The sequence below is a fragment of the Myotis lucifugus genome, unplaced genomic scaffold (assembly GCF_000147115.1).
Source record: "Myotis lucifugus unplaced genomic scaffold, Myoluc2.0 scaffold_2362, whole genome shotgun sequence".
NCBI lineage: Eukaryota > Metazoa > Chordata > Mammalia > Chiroptera > Vespertilionidae > Myotis > Myotis lucifugus.
In genome coordinates this window covers 3,712-24,518 of record NW_005873410.1, presented here as the reverse complement: position 1 = coordinate 24,518, position 20,807 = coordinate 3,712, and the positions used below count along the sequence as shown (strand labels likewise).

Here is a 20,807-nt window from a genome sequence, read left to right as displayed (position 1 = left end):
AGGGATTTTTTTGAGAATGAAAAGAATCCGTACAGTAAAGCCTTAGAATGGCACCCAGTAAATGTAACACACGTCTGTGATTCTGAGTGTGATGACGACAAATTGAAAGCTAAGTAGCGTTTCCTCACCTGTCAGACAATCGGTCTTGCTCTCCCTTCACCTGAGCCTACGACCTGGGGAGGCTTACCCAGGGGTCCCCCGGGTAAATGCGTAACAGCGGGCTCTTCAGGGAAACAATCTGACTTGTAGTGTGGGCCCGTTTCTGCGGTGTCACTGTTGCCACCTCACATTCATTCTGTTCCACATGAAGACTTGCATTTTTAAAAAAATATATTTTATTGATTTTTTACAGAGAGGATGGGAGAGGGATAGAGAGCCAGAAACATCGATGAGAGAGAGACATCGATCAGCTTCCTCCTGCACACCCCCTACTGGGGATGTGCCCGCAACCAAGGTACATGCCCTTGACCGGAATCGAACCTGGGGCCCTTCAGTTTGCAGGCCGACGCTCCATCCACTGAGCCAAACCGGTCAGGGCAAGACTTGCATTTTTAAATCGGAGCTCTGGAATGCCATCCTATATAATAAAAGCCTAAATATGCTAAGTGTCCAACTGTTCCTTCGACCAGTTGCTATGACGTGCACTGACCACCAGGGGGCAGATGCTCCAACCGGTAGGTTAGCTTGCTGCTGGGGTCTGGCTGATCGGGACTGAGCTAGGGGCTGGGCATGCCCTGGAGCCAACATCCCACGGTCCCTCCCTGGCCTCTAAAATATTTCTTCTAGCCCTAGCCGGTTTGGCTCAGTGGATAGAGCATCGGGCTGCGGACTGAAGGGTCCCAGGTTTGATTCTGGCCAAGGGCACATGCCCGGGTTGTGGGTTTGATCCCCAGTTGGGGTTGTGCAGGAGGCAGCCGATCAATGATTCTGTCTCATCATTAATATTTCTATTTCTCTCTCCCTTTCTTTCTGAAATCAATAAAAAATATATTAAAATATTTCTTCTAATTTCAATGTGCACCAATCCATGCACCGGGCCTCTAGTTAATTTATATATACAGTGTAAGAAAACAACTGACCCATGCAAACTCAATCTTACGGCCAAAAACGGAGAAAAGGCTGAATTACATTATACTCAATAGCAGTAAAATGTGGAGTGTTTAGTGTTTTCCCCAGGAAGGAGGCTGAAACTGGCCCTGCGACATGCAAGCTGTGTGGCCTTGGACGCGTGTCTGCACCTCTCTGAGCTCAGTTCCTCTTTTGGAAATCAGAGCTGGCAGTGAGTCCTGAGAAATACCACTGGGGGCGTGGTCTGGGGACCAACCCTTTCCCACCCTAATTAGTGACCAGGGATCATTCAGGACAGTGGGAAACTCTATCTTGCCTTGTCAGTGGAGACACAGAAATGTAGCCAGCATTTAAAAATAGAAACAGCCCTAACCGGTTTGGCTCAGTGGATAGAGCGTCGGCCTGCGGACTGAAGGGTCCCGGGTTCGATTCCCGTCAAGGGCATGTACCTGGGTTGCGGGCACATCCCCAGTAGGGGGCGTGCAGGAGGCAGCTGATCGGTGTTTCTCTCTCATCGATGTTTCTAACTCTCTATCCCTCTCCCTCTCTGTAAAAAAATCAATCAATAATATATATATATTTTTAAAAAATATATTTTATTGAATTTTTACAGAGAGGAAGGGAGAGGGATAGAGAGCTAGAAACATCGATGAGAGAGAAACATCGATCAGCTGCCTCCTGCACATCTCCCACTGGGGATGTGCCTGCAACCAAGGTACATGCCCTTGACCGGAATCGAACCTGGGACCTTTCAGTCCGCGGGTCGACGCTCTATCCACTGAGCCAAACCGGTTTCAGCAATAAAATATATTTAAAAAAAATAATAAAAATAGAAACGGAGTGGAATAAAGAAGTATGATGCAGCATGGTTTCACGAAACCATGTTGTCGATGTGAAATGACTTCTGGATGTGCCTCAGAAAAGTTTGGAAGCCACTGGTCGAGGGCTCCCAGCTTCGTACACTGATTCCCAGATAACTGACCCTTAATGTCCTCGTGGGACAGTAACTCCCCTTGTCCTAAAGCAAACATTTCGGGTGCCTGCAGCGCTGCCCTACAGCAATCCGCCGCCAGGTGGCGCCCGTGTCCCGCCGCGAGCGGGTTCTGCTCTGTCTCACTGTCTCTAAAGATAAGCCTTTTTCCTGAAAACTCCTTATGAATGGAATCATACAATCCTAGTTTGTGTAAAACACTTTTGTATGCGTCATGTGGGTCGTACAACCCAGCGATTCCACTTCGATTCCAACCGGAGACCCACTCAATGCCAAGGCAGTTTTAGCAGCAGTGTTTGCAGTATCTACAGTGAGATACCAGGGCCTCTTACGTGAATTTTTTAAAAAAAAAATATTTTATTGGTTTTCACAGAAAGGAAGGGTGAGGGACAGAGAGTCAGAAACATCGATGAGAGAGAAACATCGATCAGCTGCCTCCTGCACAACCCCCTCCTGGGAATGTGCCCGCAACCAAGGCACATGCCCTTGACCGGAATCGAACCTGGGACCCTTCAGTCCGCAGGCGACGCTCTATCCACTGAGCCAAACCAGTCAGGGCTCTTACGTGAATTTAACTAAAAAATAACCCACAGGGCAGCGAAGAAGAACAAGTAACCCCTGCAGCCCACCTGGGTTCATCTTTCTTTCTCCGAATGAAGCAAGATACAGAACTATCAGCCCAAACAGAAAATATGATATCCGGGGATTTAAGCACAGGTGGTGAATACGAAGATGAGCAAGAGGATGAAGAATCTAAAATGTAAGACAGTGGCTTCCTCTTGGGGGTCAGGGGGCATCACCTGTAAGGACCAGGAAGGACCGCCTGGCATTTCAGGATAAATGTGTGTAGACACGGACGGTGGGGTGTGGCCATCACCTTACTTTTAACTCTGTGTGGACATTTTCATATGCTTTTGGTTGTCGCATTTCCCAGTCTTTACATTATTATTATTATTATTACTATTATTTTAATATATTTTATTGATTTTTTACAGAAAGGAAGGGAGAGGGATAGACAGAAAACATCGATGAGAGAGAAACATCAGCTGCCTCCTGCACACTCCCCACTGGGGATGTGCCCACAACCAAGGTACATGCCTTTGACTGGAATCGAACCTGGGACCCTTCAGTCCGCAGGCCGATGCTCTATCCACTGAGCCAAACCGGTCAGGGCATATTATTATTATTTAAATAAGTGAACTATATAGTGTTTTTCAATGTTTACTGACTTTAGAGAGAGAAAGGAAGAGAGGGGGAGAGTGAAACATCAATTTGTTGTTCTGCTGATTCACACATTCATTGATTGATTCTTGTATGTGCCCTGAGGATCGAACCTAAACCTTGGTGTATTGGGACGATGCTTTAACCAACTGAGCTACCCGGCCAGGGTTCGTTTTCCCAATCTTTAAAAAATTGAAAGAACAGCAAAGGAAACCATCAACAAAATGAAAAGACTGAAAAACAACAACAACAAAAAAAAACCCCCAACAACACTCAATGGAAAAAAACAACCCACTGAATGGGAGAACATATTCACCAGTGATACATCTGATAAGGGGTTACTATCCAAAATTTATAAAGAACTTATATATAACAACACCAAAAACAAAACAAAACACACACATATAAAAACACACACAAAATAATTCAATTAAAAAATGGGCAAAGAATGTGAACAGGCACTTCTCCAAAGAGGACACACAGATGGCCACTAGACATGAGAAAAGATGTTCAGTGTCACCAATCATCAGATAAATGGAAATTAAAACCACAATGAGATATCAGAATGGCTGTCATCAAGAAATCAACAAACAAGTGCTGGCGAGGATGTGGAGAAAAGGGAGCCCTCGTGCACTGCTGGTGGGAATGCAGACTGGTGCAGCCACTGCGGAAAACGGTGTGGAGTTTCCTCAAAAAATTAAAAATGGAACTGCATTGTGACTCCGTGAATCCACTTGTGGGAATATACCCAAAGAAACCTGGAACCCTAATTCAAAAGAATGTGTGCACCCCTGTGTCCATTGCAGCATTATCTGCAAGCGCCAAGATCTGCAAACAGCCCGAGTGCCCATCAGTAGGTGAGTGGATAGAAAAGCTGTGGTACATGTACACAGTGGAATACTATGCAGCAGTAAAAAAGAGAAGGAAATCTTTCTTTTTAAAAAAATATATTTTTATTGATTTAAGAGAGGAAGAGGGAGAGATGGAAACATCCATGATGAGTGAGAATCATGGATCAGCTGCCTCCTGCAAGTCCCCCACTGGGGCTCGAGCCCAAAACCCGGGGATGTGCCCTTGACTGGAATCATCGAACCTGGGACCTTTCAGTTTGCAGGCCGAGGCTCTATCCACTGAGTTGAACCGGCTAGGGCAGAAATCTTACTTTTTATGGCAGCTTGTATGAACGTGGAGATTATTATGTTAAGCGAAATAAGACAGTCAGAGAAAGACACATGCTGTATGATCTCATATGTGGAAGCTAATGAACAAAATAAACTAGCAAACAAAATAGGGCCAGAGGAAAAAAAAAAAAATAGGGCCAGAGGCATGGATGCATGGAACAGAGGGACAGATCTCAAGAGGGGACGGAGGGTGGGGGCACCGGAAGAGATTAGCCAAAGAACATCTATGCATATGGGCATAGCCCGTGGATACAGACAACACTGAGGTGAAGGCTGCAGGAGGGGGAGAGGGACCGGGTCTGGGTAGAGGGGGGCAAAGAGGAGAAAAATGGGAGGCATCTGTAATAGTGTCAACAATCGGAAAAAAAAAAAAAAAGATGAAGGTTAAAAGCTTTCCACGGATCTTATCTTCACCAGCTTTCTTCCCGTGTGGAATTCCCCGTTTCTGTATGATGCAAGAGCTAACGGAACACGTTCCCCTGTCCGTTGACTTATTGAGCTCCCTTCTGACATGTCCTCTCCACTCATTCATGATTTTGAGAAAAGCGAAGCTTTCCCCACCTCCCTTTCCTTCGGGGGGCCTCTCTTAGTTGTGCTTCTTCAGATGGCTCTTAAGCGATGAATTACTCATGTAGCTTTTCCCACACTCCTCACACTTATAGGGCCTCTCTCCAGTGTGGGTCCTCATGTGCACGGTGAGCATCCAGGACTTGTGGAAGGCTCTCCCACACTCCTTACACTTATGGGCCTTCTCCGCAATGTGTCTGAATAAGTGTTTCTTGAAGTGTATCGAATATCGGAAGGCTTTCCCACACTCCGGACAGGCGTGGGGCTTCTCTCCGGTGTGAACGCTCCTGTGTTTCATAAAGTACGAACGGTAAGCGTAGGATTTCCCACAGTCTGGACACCTATAGTTTTTCTCTCCTTTCCGCGTGCTCCTGAGTGACTGAGCGTGCGGAACCTGGGCGAAGCTTTTCCCACCTGGGTCATTCTTGTTCTGCGTCTGCGCTGGATGAGTTGGCATCGGCACAGCAGGTATTGGGTTCCTCCCGGGAATGTTTTCACGCTCACTGGACCCATAAACTTTCTCTTGAACGTGAGTCTCGCGTGCCCTGAGGACACAGTCTTCCGGAAAGGCTTTCCCCAATTCAGAGACATGTACCCCCCGAAATGTTTTATCAGGCGCACGAAGCGCACGATTCCGATTCTCGACAGGCGTGACCGATGGCCGCTCTGTTGGAGTTCTCACTTGGTCACCTGGAGCTGACCGAACGCGCTGCGGCCATCCTCTGTCGTCCTCGCTGTTTTCGGAGGTTTTGTGGTTACTCCTTAAGACACAGTCTGGCTGCAACATACTTTGGAGGGGGTGTTTTCTGGTGGGATCTCCCTGCGGAGGCACAAGCTTCTCCCTCGTTTCACAGACTGGAACCAGACGGCCGTCTTTCTCTTGGGCAGCCGCCACGCGCCTCCCTTTCTGCCCCCTCCGCCGGTGTGGCTCCTCTGCTCTGTGGCCTTCCAAGCGTCCTCCTGGAGTGGGATTGTTGCTCGCGAAACACGCTCCGTTGGCTTCACGAACTGTGTTTTTCGCGAGAATGTCCTGCCGAGAGGCCGAGACTTTGGTTTTCTGTCGAATCGCCTCACCTGAAATACAGCGCCCAAAGGTTAAGTTCTTTGTTGAGAGTGAAGATGGGCTGGAGAGGATAAAACGGGTAAATGGCCGGGTGGGCTTCTTTTCTTTTTAAATGTGCTTTGAAGTTATTTTTATTGACTTTAGAGAGAGGAAGAGAGAGGGATAGAGAGATAGAAACATCGATCGGCTGCCTCCTGCACGCCCACGACTGGGGATTCAGCGCAAAACCCAGACATGTGGGCCCTAACCGGTTTGGCTCAGTGGATAGAGCGTCGGCCTGCGGACTGAAGGGTCCCAGGTTCGATTCCGGTCAAGGGCATGTACCTGGGTTGCGGGCACATCCCCAGTAGGAGATGTTCAGGAGGCAGCTGATTGATGTTTCTCTCTCATCAATGTTTCTAACTCTCTATCCCTCTCCCTTCCTCTCTGTAAAAAATCAATAAAATATATTAAAAAAAAACAAAAGACATGTGCCCTGACTGGGAATTGAACCACGACCTCCTAGCTCATGGGCTGTCAACTCTCAACCACTGAGCCACATCGGCCAGGCCAATATGCTTTTTAAAAAAAAATTGATTTCAGCCCCGGCTGGTGTTGCTCAGTGGTTAGAGCATTGCCTGCGAACAGAGGGGTCTCGGGTTCGATTCCCGGTCAGTGGGCCCCTAGGTTTGCTTTCGGCTGCCTCAGTTTCCCCACTCAGGCGATCTCTGAGTGCATTCCTTTTCCGCAAATCAATTCTCACCGGCTTTTGCTGCCATTTTATCTCCTGTTTGAATTCATTCCCACGAGAAGACAAGGACTGCGGACGCAGAGCAGGGTCTCCGGCCGCAGGCCACCACCCTGATCACCGCTGACAAGATGTCCGGGTCCACGTGGGAAACCCTAGTCTACCAGCAGCAGCCGTGTCTCTGGACACGTAACAAGCCGGGTCCCGTGTCAGCTGCCTCCTGAGCACAGGAGGGCCTGGCTCCCCTCCGGGCGCAGGACGGGGCCCCTTACCGACGAAGGCCAGGTTCCGGGCGGTCTCCAGCATCACATCTCGGTAGAGGGCCCTCTGCTCCGGGGCCAGCAGGGCCCACTCCTCCTTGGTGAAGTTCAAAGCCACATCCTTGAAGGTCACCTCGTCCTACAAGTAAACACCCACTTTGGCTCACTGGGGTGCTCTTACAAGGTGACCTGTGTCCCCGCCCAAAGATACGTTGCAATCCTAACCCCCAGGCCCTTGAATGGGAACTGATTTGCAAAGAGGCCCTTTGCAGATGCAAAGGAAATAAGATAAATTTGAGAAGTCCCCCAGAAGGCTGAGTTTGGGCTTTGACATTCACAGGGTGAATATTTGCATTTTATTACCTACTCCTGACTCAATGGCCTAAAGCAGTGGCCGGCAAACTGCGGCCCCTTGAGTGTGGCTCTTCCACAAAATACCACGCCTGTGCGACATACAGTGCGATTGAAACTTCGTGGCCACACTCAAGGGGCCAAAGAGCCGCCTGTGGCTCGCGAGCCGCGGTTTGCCGACCACTGGCCTAAAGCAAACTCCCCCCAAACCTGACAATCTTACTGTTTACTAAACGTTACCGTTGATATGTCTGTTTGCATTCCTAAAAGGCAATTGTGTGTTCTAGTAAATACAAGCAGCTGGGAACGGAGACTCAGAGGAACTTGACCACTACAGTTAAGCTTTCCCTGGCTTCCCCCTATTAATCCCAAATGAATATTTCTTGTCTGGTGTGTCAATTTGCGCGTCAGCTCTTTCTCCAAGCCTTTGAACCCGAAAGCCACGCTGGCCGGGGCCTTTCAGAACACAGGAATAGGGTGGGCTCTTGGGAAGAGGAAATCTGGACAGACCCACAGAGGGAAGACGTCACATGACAACGGAAGCGGAGGCTGGAGTGATGCGTCTACCAGCCAAGGAACGCAAGGACAGGCTGTTGTACACAGGGTGTCCCCAAACATGGACGCACACCTTAGCGGCCGGTAGCTCAATGGAAGTTTCTTTCCTTTGTGGACGAAAGGGGCCACGTGCTGACCTGACAAGCTCAGGAGAGGCCTGCATGGCGGTCTTGCAGACTCAGAGACCTAAAGTCACCACAAAGGATGGTCTGAAATTAAACTTTAACTAAAGCAGTTGTGGAGGGCAGTTACGTCCTAGGCCGGTATCTTCACTGACAAGGTCCACCTTTACCTTCACTGAGCCTATCTGTCTTTTTGCATCTATGACAACATACCCTTGAGATGTCTGGGTAACTTGTCACTTCCCTTTTTCTGGAGCCCCTGGGGCACAACCAAATGTGCTGGGCCCCAGGACAGACACCACAAATTCCTTCACTATCATGTTAATTGAATTTCGTGTAACTCACCTATGTCCCTCCTTTGATTGGAATGTATAAATACAGATGTAACCCCACCATTCTCCGGAGCACTATCTCAATTCATTGAGGTTCTGCTTCCCGGCATATGTCCACAGTTTGGCTCAAATAAACTCACAAAAATTCTTTACAGGTTTCAATGGTTTTTACATTAACATCTTTCAGCCAGACTAAGCTTTGAGCCCAGGAAATGCATCCTAAAATGCTACTGGAAGTCTGAAAACGCAGTTGCAGTACAAATGCTGCCTCTGTAATTATTCAGAGTGTGTGTACACACTTTAGCAGCTGATAACTCAATTTTCACGCCTTTTCAGGTTTAACTGATTTGAAATAATGGGTGAAGCCAGACTAAGCTTTAAACAAGGAGCATTTATCCGCTAGACTTTTTTATGGGGTTACATCAAAGAAAAAGTTTACGGCACAAAATTGGCAGCGGTTGATGAATTGAGGGTGCACAGGTGCCAAACGAAATGATTCTTGATGTTAGTGATTCTATTGCTTCGCGTTATCAGCAGCGCCTGAATCAGAAGGTCACCAGTTTGAAAACAGGCATTGAACAAAAAAAATTGTTATTTTAAAAAATATATTTTTATTGCCCTAGCTCAGCGGTTCTCAACCTGTGGGTCGCGACCCCTTTGGGGGTCGAATGACCCTTTCACAGGGGTCGCCTAAGACCATCAGAAAACACATATATAATTACATATTGTTTTTGTGATTAATCACTATGCTTTCATTATGTTCAATTTGTAACAATGAAAATACATCCTGCATATCAGATATTTACATTATGATTCATAACAATAGCAACATTACAGTTATGAAGTAGCAACGAAAATAATTTTATGGTTGGGGGTCACCACAACATGAAGAACTGTATTAAAGGGTCGCGGCATTAGGAAGGTTGAGAACCACTGCCCTAGCTGGTTTGGCTCAATGGATAAAGTGTTGGCCTACAAACCAAAGGGTCCCAGGTTCGATTCTGGTCAAGGGCACATGCCTGGGTTGCAGGCTTGGTCCAACGTGCAGGAGGCAGCCGATCAATGATCCCCTCTCATCATTGATGTTTCTATCTCTCTCTCTCTTCCTCTCCCTTCCTCTCTGAATCAATAAAAATATATTTTTTAAAATATATTTTTTATTTCAGAGAGGAAGGGAGAGGGAGAGAGAGATAGAAACATCAATGATGAGAGAATAATTGATCGACTGCCTCCTGCATGCCCCCTACTGGGGATCGAGCCTGCAGTCTGGGCATGTGCCCTTGACCAGAATCGAACCTGGGCCCCTCAGACCTCAGGCCGGCGCTCTATCCATTAAGCCGTACCAGGTAGGGCTCCAGGTTATATTTCATATTTTAAGTGAAAATTTTAAAAAGGGTCAGAGGATCTGTATCGCAAAACACAGGCTTATCAAGTAGGCAATAGGCTGGAGGAGACAGGATAGAAGCAAGACATCCAGGCATAACCTTGTTATGTAGCTTTTAACTGGGAAGCAGGTAGTGTTTGCCTCTTCACAAACAAGGAAACAATCTGCCAAATGGAAAGGCTGAAATAAATACAGTAGGCAGCCCTGGCTGGTGTGGCTCAGTGGGTAGAGCGCCGGCCTGAGGACCGAAGGGTCCCAGGTTCGATTCCGGTCAAGGGCACACACCCAGGTTGCAGGCTTGGAGACTCTCTCTCCCTCTCCCTTCCTCTCTGAAACCAATAAAAATATGTATTTAAAAAAATTATGCAGAGGGGCAAAAGTAGGTTTACAGTTGTGAATGTTCAAAGCACAGAATTTATCCTTGTGCTCTTATTTGTTAATTATTGCACTATTTTCCATATAAACAACTGTAAACCTTCTTTTGCCCCCCCTTCCTCCCTCCCATGTGCCAAGGTGGCAGGTTAACCACTGGGGGTAGAGTCACTTCCGGGGCCTCCTCTACCTCCACGTATGAGAGTCTATTGGGCAACAGGAAGGGGCCTCACCCCGCTCTCCAGGCGGCCTTACTGCTCCGCGTGCTATTCTCACTGCCTCCCCCACACGCCCCATCCTCACCGCAGGACCGGGCAACCGGGCTATGTTCGTGCCAGGAAGCAAGATTTTTAGTCTAGCCCTGGCGGGTTTGGCTCAGTGGATAGAGCACCGGCCTGCAGACTGAAAGGTCCCGGGTTCGATTCCAGTCAAGGGCACATGCCCGGGTTGTGGGCTCGATCCCCAGAAAGGGGCGTGCAGGAGGCAGCCGATCAATGATTCTCTCTCATCATTGATGTTTCTCTCTCTCCCTCTCCCTTCCTCTCTGAAATTAATAATAATAATAATAAATATATATAATGAAAGGGCGAGGGCTAGGCCCTCCACCTTCCCCCAGGGGTAAGGGCCATCTTGCCCCAGGGTAAGGGCTACGTCCTCCATCTTACCTTGGCCACGTGCTTGGCAAGGAGCTTCTTCCCGGAAGTCTAAGACTCTGCTAGCCACACCCAGGAACAAGACATCGACTTGCGCCTGGCCAATCGGCAGAGCACAGTCCTTTCTCCTCCCCTTACTCCAACCCCCCCCCCCCCCCATATAACCGGTCTCTAGGCGGGGTTCTCTCTCTCTCAGCCACTTGGCCTGCGGTTGTGTCGGTGAGTCTGGTGGATGGGGAGCTCAAGCTAGCTTGAAATACAGATTCTTATGCTTTTGCATCGGATTGGCTGGCTCCCTGATGTGGTTTCTTGGGGATCTTGAAATCTGGGCATAACATATATATATATATATAAAAGAAAACAGGCATTGACAAAAAATTATTTAAAAAAAAGATTTTCAGTCTAAGAAGAAGGATTCAAATGAAAAAATTTAAAAAGTAAGCATTCAAGATCTCGCTCCCCCAGCACATTCATTTGGCTGAAGTAAATGCTTATACAACCCCGCACCGCTCCTGAGAAGAGAAATGGTTGGAGAATGAATAAGCAGGAAGCAAAGAGAAAAGCAGGTCCAGGAACAGGAACTACAAACTGGGTGTCTGAGGTGTCTCGAAGTTCCAGAGGCAAAGAAACCGCCCTGGACTGTGTTTAGAGGATGGAGAGCCCGGCCGGCGTGGCTCAGTGGTCGAGCGTTGACCTGTGAACCAGGAGGTCAAGGTCTGATTCTCAGTCAGGGCACAGGCCTGGGTTGTGGGGGTCCATGCCCAGTAGGGGGTGTGCAGGAGGCAGCCGATCAATGATTCTCTCTCATCACTGAGCTTTCTATCTCTCTTTCCCTCTCCCTTCCCCTCTGAAATCAATACAAATATATTTTAAAAAGGAAATCAATAAAGTAATTGTGTTTTATAAAAAAATATCTATGGCCCTAACTGGTGTGGCTCAGTGGATAGAGCATCAGTCTGCAGACTGAAGGGTCCCAGGTTCGATTCCGGTCAAGGGCATGCACCTTGGTTGCAGACACAGCTGATCGATGTTTCTCTCTCATCGATGTTTCTAACTCTCTATCCCTCTCCCTTCCTCTCTGTAAAAAAAATCAATAAAATATATTTTAAAAAATATCTATGACAACAACCCCTTATATTCGCTGCAGAGAGCATACAGGGAGCTCATTTTCATGAAACGAGGGGCTTTGAAAAGATGGAAGGAACTAGAAGAATGGTTATTTCCGGGTGGCCAGGAGCTGTGAACAGGGTGTAAGTACCGTAAGGCAGGATGGAGGAAGGATTTCCAGGTTTGCCTTCATCATCTCCATTTTCAAAAAAAGATATTTTTATTGATTTTCAGAGAAGGAAGAGGGAGAGAGAGAAAGAGAAACATCAATGATGAGAAAGAATCAGTGATTGACTGCCTCCTGCACGCCCCCTACTGGGGATGGAGCCTGCAACCCAGGCATGTGCCCTTGACTGGAATCAAAACCGGGGTAGCTGGTCAAGTGGAATGAAGTTAACTAGAAGAGGACGTTCTGCCAAGAAAAGGCGGGGGCCTGCAAGCGGGCCACGTCAGAACAAAGTCTTGCACGCAAGATTTATTGTTCCGAGGCAGTTTCCTTGGGTCCATGAGGGCATGGAAAGTTCAAGGGAGGGTACACTGCTGCAGGTTGAAAGGGTCTTTGTATGATATAGGAAACTAATAGTTTAGTGTATAACTTAGCTCAGATGATCTCATAGGCATGCCTGTTTACCATTGTCACTTGCTGTACTCCCCAATAAAAGCCATGAGAGCCTTGGAGGTTTTGCTACACGCCTGAGCGAGCGGTAGCCCTCTGCTTCTCTTAGCTCAATCCTGCTTGCTGAACTCATCTCAGTGTCACCGTTCACCTACAGAACATCAACACCCGGGACCTTTCAGTCCGCAGGCCAACGCTCTATCCACTGAGCCAAACCGGTTAGGGCTCATCTCCATTTTTTAAAAAAATATTTTTGATTTTTTTTACAGAGAGGAAGGGAGAGGGATAGAGAGTTAGAAACATCGATGAGAGAGAAACATCGATCAGCTGCCTCCTGCACACCCCCCACTGGGGATGTGCCCGCAACCAAGGCACATGCCCCTGACCCGAATCGAACCCGGGACCCCTGAGTCCCCAGGCCGACGCCCTATCCACTGAGCCAAACTGGTCAGGGCTCATCTCCATTTTTTTAAACATTGATCTTGCCTTGGCCGGGTAGCCCAGTTGGTTAGAGCATCCTCCCGCCATGCCAAGGTTGTCAGCTGGATCCCCGGTCAGGGCACACACCAGAAGCAACCAATGAAGGCATAAATAGTGGAACAAATCAACGTTCCTCTCTCTAAAATCATTAAAAATTAAACACAACTATCTGTTATATATTTAAAAAGAAATTATTTCGCAAGATAGTTTACACTTAAATAACTTCATTGATTTAGGACTCCTTTGATGAGGTTGACTTTATATTTTATTTTTTAATCCTCACTTGAGGATATTTTTCCATTGATTTTTGCAGAGAGAGTGGAAGGGAGGGGGGAGAGAGAAGGAAGGAGGGAGGGAGAGGGAGAGAGAGAGAGAGAAAGAGAGAGAGAGAGAGAAAGAAACATCATGTGAGCCCCTGACCGAACCTGCAACCCAGGCGCAAGCCCTTGACCAGGAATGGAACCTGCGACCCTTTGGTGCTAGGGCTGACGCTCTAACCACTGCGCTTCATTTGACTTTTTTGACTGTGAAGTCCTATTTTCTGGCCATGAAAGAGAAAACCACAGGCCCAGAAAGGCGAGCTAAACTCCTATGATCCCAAACCTAAATCTCATACCTGACCGAAGCGCCGTTCTAACCTTTCCCAGAAACCTCATCTGAATGCGGACCAGTAGTTTTATTTCTTTATTGTTTTGAGTGTTTAATTCAAACCTATATTTGTAAGTTTCTAAAATGTCGATCCACAGACCACGTCCGTTACACGTGTGCCAACGAAAACAGAAGGCAGAGAATCGCTGCCATCCCTACAAAAGGAATGGCTCCTTTTCTAACATTCTTTAAAAATACACATGGTACACAGTCTTTGCGCCTCACCAACGGTGGCAATGTAATAAATGCACTGGCTCAGTTCTCCTCCCTGTTCCGCAGGGTCCACCAACTACCTGTTATAAGCCCTCTCCTTTTGGATTTTTCCAGGGCTTTTTAAAAAAATATATTTTATTGATTTTTTACAGAGAGGAAGGGAGAGAGATAGAGAGTTAGAAACATCGATCAGCTGCCTCCTGCACACCTCCTACTGGGGATGTGCCCGCAACCCAGGTACATGCCCTTGACCGGAATCGAACCCGGGACCCTTCAGTCCGCAGGCCGGCGCTCTATCCACTGAGCCAAACCGGTTTCAGCTTCTCCAGGGCTTTGTCCGTGGTTTTCTCGTTCTCCCCTCGACACTTGGGACAGTACCACTTGCCCTTTGGTGCATGATTCAGTCCCACACAGGAGAAGTGGAACCACTCCATGGGGCACCCGTCATGGTCACAGGCGACCATTTCTCCATAGGAGGCCCGATTGCACAGACAGTAGGTGGGCTCGTTCGGGTCCATGGGAAGGTCTGCAGGGGATGCTTCCCTCTCTGCTTTGGCCTCGGGGCCTTTCTTCTTCTTGGAGGTCTTTGCTTTCTTCTTCTTAGGCGTTCCTGAGGTGATGTCATCACGGTCCTGATTATTGGCTGCATTCCCCCGACTTTCATCGTGGCTCTGACTCCGAGACCTCTTGTTGCTGCGCTTTCCTGCCTGTGTGATTGTCTCGTTCTTGGACTTATCCTGGCCGGCTTTGCCACTGTGGCCAGTGGTGCCGTTGACCTCTAGGTGTGCCTCAAAGAGTCCCACGTGACGGTCCACCTGCCTGGTCCTGTTCTCCACCAGCTCCACCATCTGCCTCACAATCTGCATCTTCTCGTCGCCCAGCTCCTGGCTGCGGATCAGGGCCCTCTGAAGGCAGTGCAACGCTCTCCTCTTCCGGTTGCTGTCCGTCTCCCGCTTAAACTTCTCGTCATACTCATCTAGCTCCTTCAGGATTTCTTGGTATTTCGAGTCCATCTCCCGCATCAGCGATACGTTTCTCTGCAGGTCGAGAGGCAGGGACTCGATGGAGTCCAGGTAGTCCTCCACATAGTTCACCAGGTGGATCTGCTCCCGGTTGGCAGGGCTCAACATGGTTCACCGAGATTTCCTGGGCGACTCGGCTCAGCTTTCCGCTTCCTCCAGCCCCCGCCCCTTCGGAGCCCAGCCTTGCAAAATGCAAACCTCCTCCTGCCGGCCCCCCGCAGCTAAGTCTGCGAGCTGCGCCGCCTGGGCCTGGGGACCCGCGCACCCCAGCGCAGGGGCCGGAGCCGGGCGGCCAAGCGAGCGCAGGAAGGGGAGCCCGCGGCGCCGCACTTGTCCAACGTGGAAAACCCAAACCCAGTAGTTCTATTGCTAGCTTTACCCTGTGGCCTGATAAGTTTCTATCACACGAGTACAAAAAAAGTTTCTACATAAATGTTAAAGGCACGCACGCCTTAAAATTACATACCCAGTGCATTTTTGTTGGGCTCCAACCCCAGCAGGTCCAGGGGTTCCCAAAGGTGTGGACGGAGTCGCCGAAGATGGAATGACACGGAGACAGCAGCGTTCAGTTGATCAGCATAGCCAGGTTCTGTCTTTAGTCTCCTGTTACATCTGTATTTATACCAGCTGATTTTAATCCTATCCATTCTATTCCAAAGGTTAGGGCGTTTGTTATCTCCATTCCAAGGTTGTTCGTAGTTAAAGTGATTAACTCCCGCCTGGCACTTAGTTAACAGGTTTTACGGATTCCCTTCCTTAGTCCTGTTAACACCTAACTCCAGGGGAAAATCCCCACCTGGGGAAACAACCTTTCCCGGAGAGGTGACCTTGGTTAAAACACACAGCGCTAAGTAGGGGAAGCAAACATATTAAGAACAGTATGCCATATACGCCAGGTCCCTTGATTAAAACACACAGCGCTAAGTAGGGGAAGCAAACATATTAAGAACAGTATGCCATATACGCCAGGTCCCTTTGAAGTTATTTGTTACATGTTCTTACAAGCTAATATCTTTTTGAAAGTATGATACTTTGTAAAACACAGTGTAATTTTGAAGTTATTTGTTACATGTTCTTACAAGCTAATATCTTTTTGAAAGTATGATACTTTGTAAAACACAGTGTAATATGAAAACACGAGAATTCTCGTGATCCGCCCGCAATTTGCTCAACCGGGGCGGAATGTTTCTGAGCAAGCAAGCACCTGCCTCCTCCAGGGCCCACATCCAGAGTGGCAAAGTGCAAGATCAAAATAGCTCCCATTCCCTTCCCTCAAAGAGATGGCCCCGCCCCCAAAGAACCTTTCTTTTCTTTTATCAGCAGCTCCCTCGCCCCACCCTGCTTCCTAGAAGAGCCTCCCATTTGGTACAGCCCTTGGGGCCCTGCCGGTAGCTGGGTGGGATGCTGACCCATTCACAAACCACTTAATTTGCTCTTTATAATCTTTAAAAATATATATATATATACACTTTTAAAAAATATATCGTTGTTGATTTCAGAGAGGAAGGGAGAGGGAGAGAGAGATAGAAACATCAATGATGAGAGAGAATCATTGATTGGCTGCCTCCTGCACGCCCCACACTGGGGATCGAGCCCACAACCCAGGCATGTGCCCTTGGCCAGAATCGAACCCGGGACCCTTCAGTCCGCAGGCCGACGCTCTACTCACTGAGCCAAACCGGCCAGGGCTAAAAACATATTTTGAATGATTTCAGAGAGAAACATCAATGATGAGAGAGAACCCTTGATGGGCTGCCTCCTGCACGCCCCACACCGGGAATCAATCGGACTGTAACCTTCTGAGTCATTGATTAATAGGCAACCGCTGAGCCACGCCGGCCGGGCTCATTTGCTCTTTAAACGGTTGGATTTTGGTTTCTAGCACAGCTAAAACGGCCCTGTCACCTCAAAATTCTCTAGGGCCACAAACAACCCGTATTCTTCCAGTCGGAACGGTGCTTCTGTATCTTAAATATACCAATTCCATTTCTCGAGAGATATGCAACCACATTTTTGGAATCCAAAGATTCAGATATTGACGTCGATACCCGAACACCCAGCCGCGGTTCTTCCCGGGACCCTGTTTCTCGAAGTTGTAAAAATCCTCGCCTACCTCAAAGGTGGCTGTGTGCATCATAACAGCAAGAGAGGGACCTCCCGTGCTCGCTTGGGCAGCACATACACTAAAATTGGAACGATACAGAGAAGATTAGCATGGCCCCTGCGCAAAAGGATGACACGCAAATTCCATATTAAGAAAAAAAGAAAAGAAAAGAGAAAAAGAAAGGGACCTCCCACACTTGCCTGGGGCATCTAAGTCCCGGGCCCAGAGAAGCCGGACTTTGAGATAAGGGGCCGGCATTCAGCCGCTATCTTGAGTTTGTGGTTTCCAAGGAAACAGCCAGCCGGGATGATAAACCCTCAGCCAACCGCTCAGCCGGCGCCTATCAGCGGCGGCTTCGTTTAAATCGAGCCTTTCCGCCCCCCCCCCCCCACCCGCAATGAAAGGACCCCAACCCTCCCTGGATCAGGCAGGTCCCCGTGGCGCGCGGTCTCCACGCAATACAGCCGGGGCCCCAGTTTCCTCCCCGGGGATCTCCTGCGCCTTTGCTCGGGGCCGCGGGGAAGGGAGGGAACGGGCATCCGGCGGGGCCGCTGGGGCGAGCCCCGCAGAAGGAAGCCGCGCCTGGCAGCCGACTCCCCGGCCACCCGCTTCCCCGGGTCCCTTTGCAAACTCCCTCCGCGGGAGCCTCCGTTCACCCCAAGGAGGCACGTGCCCCTCGGACCCAACTCACACCCGAGGCCCTTTCTCTGGAGGGTCGCAGGCAGCCCTTTCCGCCGGCCCGGAGCTCCCAGCTCACCCTCCTCACCCCCGACGCCAATCCCCCGACACGTGTTTGCAGCCAAACCGCACAGCTCGGCGCCCGCCGCCCTCGGAGTGTCGCCAGGGTCCAGGGCGTTTTGCCGGGTGGTTGCACCCCCGCCCCGCCCCCCAGGGGAGGGGCACTCGGCGCAGCACGTGGGCCGCTCCCCGCCGCCCTCTGGTCCCCGCGGAGGCTCGGATTTTGCAGACCCAGCTCCCGGCTGCCCGGTCCGGTCCGGTCCGCCCAGGGCTGGAGCGCCGCGCGGCGGGCACACTCACCATCCCAGCAGCACCGGCTTCTGGCGCCGCGCACGAGCTCATTCAGGCGCCAGAGGGTTGCGGAGCGGGAACACGAGCTCTGGAACCGAACGAACCAGAAGAACTAAATAAACCCATGCAGACGCCCCTCCCCCGCCCCGGGAGGAGGGTGGGATCGGGCGGGGCAGGCGGGGGCGGGGGGCGTCCCGCCCAGGCACTGCCTACCTGCTTCCCACCCCCTTCATCCAAATGGACCGGTTAGGGGGTTAGGGGGAGGAGGAGGAGCCCCGCGGGAAGGGGACCCCCGGGACCCGCACCCCTGCCCTCCCTCGGGACCCGACCCCTCGGAGCGCAGGGCCTGACCCCGCCCCCAGCAGATTTGCATATCCCCAGCAGATTTTTCCCCCCTTTTTTGTTTTGCTTCAGGTGCATGACATAAAAAATAGCATTGCGTTAATTGTTCACCGCTGCGGCTTTATGGGATGTTCTGCAGACTAAAAATAGAACAAAGCAAAGTATTAATACTAGCAATAACAACCCTGAGGAGGTTCCCATTCATGCTTGAATATGTGGAATAGGATTCATATTCTGTATCTCATTTATAAGACCTTGTAAAAACTTGCTGTCCGGTTATCTCCTTGAATCTTTTTTGAAATGTCTTGAAGATCGATAATTTCTTGTGTTAAATGGCCATGATTCAATAAGGGTTTCTTAACCTTATCCCAAGGAAAAGCTGTCTCATTGTAAGGCACAGGGGTGATACACAGACCAGTATGGTTCCAATCACATTTTAATTGTAATCGCCTTTGCAGGCTCACAATTTGGTCCCCATAATAAAGCTACTGTTTGTTCAAGATCGGCTATTTGTTCATTAATTTTACTATCAATTTTCGGTTGAGAACTTCATAACTGTTCTGAATCTTTATGCCATTCCTGAACAAAAGTAGCAGTTTGGACTGATTGCTGCAATGCCACCCCAGCTGTTGCTGCAGCTGCAGTCACAGCAATCAATCCTAGAATTGCAGCGATTAGTATGCCAATAAACCTTTTTGACCTTTTTAATATTTCTTCTGCAATGGCTTGGAGAGCTCCAGCTAGAGAACTTTCCTGCCATCGTCGGTCCATCTGTACAGGTAACCATACTCCTGTTCTGGCTCCCAATAGATACAAGCTTTCTCTATTGTGATTAAAAAGTAGAGTTATTTACACAGGTTAACAAAGTACAATTAAAACAAGATATTTCTCCAGTAGTTTGATTCCATTGGACTGGTCCTTTTAAGGATTACTGGTGCTTTTAGCCACATTCAACCAGGCTTTAAAACCCAATTGCAAACAATGATCACCCAGTCCCAGGCACACAGGCATTCCGGCATCTGGTTTCAAAGGCCCACGATCATCAAAAGGTCCAGGCATCCAATTAGAGTCATTAGTCACAGGGCCTTCCATGGGCAGTCACAAGGCGTTCCCCTTCTTGGCATAGGTGTTTCACCTGTCCCCATGTCGGTGGAGAAGTGTTTCAGGTGCGAGGCAACCGCGTGCGAATTGTTTGTCCTTCTTGGATGGTTAACTGCGCAAGCCGGCCTTCCAGCCCCGTCTTGTCACGCTTCCTCTTGCTCGCCATGCCTTAGCTTGATTCTTTTATCAGGAATCCAGAACTTCTTAGTTCCTGTGGAAATATAAGCATAGCCTCGACCCCACCTTAAAACGGTAGTCGGGCACCATTGATTAGTAGTGACATCTTGATACATAATAGGTTGTTCTACCGGGACCTCCTTTTTATGTCCCCAATGCATCTCGGCAGCTGACACTGCATCTGTATTCAAATTTTAAAAAATTTAAAGTAAATAGAGCTCTTAATAATCTTCGTCGGGGAGCCTGGCCTGATACCAGCTCTTCTCCCCCTTTTTGTTTTTGTAGCATTTCCTTAAGGGTTTGGTTCTGTTGTTCAATAATTGTTTGACCTGTACTGTTTCCAGGAATTCCTGTAATATGTTTAATATCTAATTGTTGAAAAAATTGTTGACACTTACCTGATAAATATGCTGAGCCATTGTCAGTTTTAATGGCTCGGGGCTTACCCATTACAGCAAAGGCTTGAATGCTGGATTTGGAATTCCAGGTTGTAAAGGTTCTATAGGTTTAATAATCTCATTAATCCTCCTTAAATCCGTTAACATTCTCCATTTATCTGGTTTTTTTCTTTATAACAAAGACAGGGGAATTCCATGGACTAGAGCTGGCTTCTATATGCCCTAATTGTATTTGTTTTTTGATAATAATTTGGAGCGCTTCCAACTTTTCTCTTGTTAGGGGCCATTGCTCTACCTATACTAGTTTAGTTGTTTTTCATTTTAATGGTAGGACGTAGCGCTTTGAAGTGGCCCCCTCTATAAATTTTGGTCCTGAACACTGACGCGCGCCAGTGACGCCAGCACCAGCTTGACAAATCATTTGTCTATGACCTTTCTGTAAAGAAGGTATAGTAATTGTAGCCCCCCCATTGTTGTAAAAGATCTCTTCCCCACAAAGATAGTGCAATGGAGGCAACACATGGCTGTATTTTGCCTTTTTGTCCTTCAGGCCCTTGATATTCAAGTACATTAGAGCTTTGCAAAATTTCTGTGAGGTTTACAACCTGTAAAAGTTGCATTTCACCTTATGTACCGGCCAAGATGGAGGCCAGTGTAAAGTAAAAATTATAGTTACATCAGCCCTAGAATCCACTAGATTGATAATTTTTATTCCCTCTGGGA

At 48.6% G+C, this 20,807-nt stretch overlaps 1 protein-coding gene, 1 non-coding gene and 1 pseudogene across 2 annotated transcripts; 1 reads left to right on the top strand and 2 right to left on the bottom strand.

Annotated features, from left to right (window-relative positions):
* Positions 1-5,047: 5,047 nt before the first annotated feature.
* On the bottom strand, positions 5,048-7,124 carry ZNF114 (zinc finger protein 114). Its single transcript, XM_023749012.1, has 2 exons — positions 7,091-7,124; positions 5,048-6,102 (listed from the first exon to the last, which is right to left on the bottom strand). Exons 1-2 carry the CDS (start codon positions 7,122-7,124, stop codon positions 5,048-5,050), a joined length of 1,089 nt encoding a protein of 362 aa, XP_023604780.1.
* Positions 7,125-9,834: 2,710 nt separating this feature from the next.
* Positions 9,835-15,065, bottom strand: LOC102430830 (annotated as a pseudogene).
* A 2,027-nt stretch (positions 15,066-17,092) lies between these two features.
* LOC111824561 lies at positions 17,093-17,201 on the top strand. Its single transcript, XR_002827668.1, has one exon. It is a non-coding gene; the product is annotated as a U6 spliceosomal RNA (small nuclear RNA).
* The last annotated feature ends 3,606 nt before the right edge of the window (positions 17,202-20,807 follow it).

Bases quoted from the DNA above. Each gene is read 5' to 3' on its own strand.
- ZNF114 (XM_023749012.1), bottom strand. From the start codon at position 7,124: ATGCTGGAGACCGCCCGGAACCTGGCCTTCGTCG. The intron at 6,103-7,090 runs GTAAGGGGCCCC...GCTGTATTTCAG, and splicing joins CCGGAACCTGGCCTTCGTCG to GTGAGGCGATTCGACAGAAA.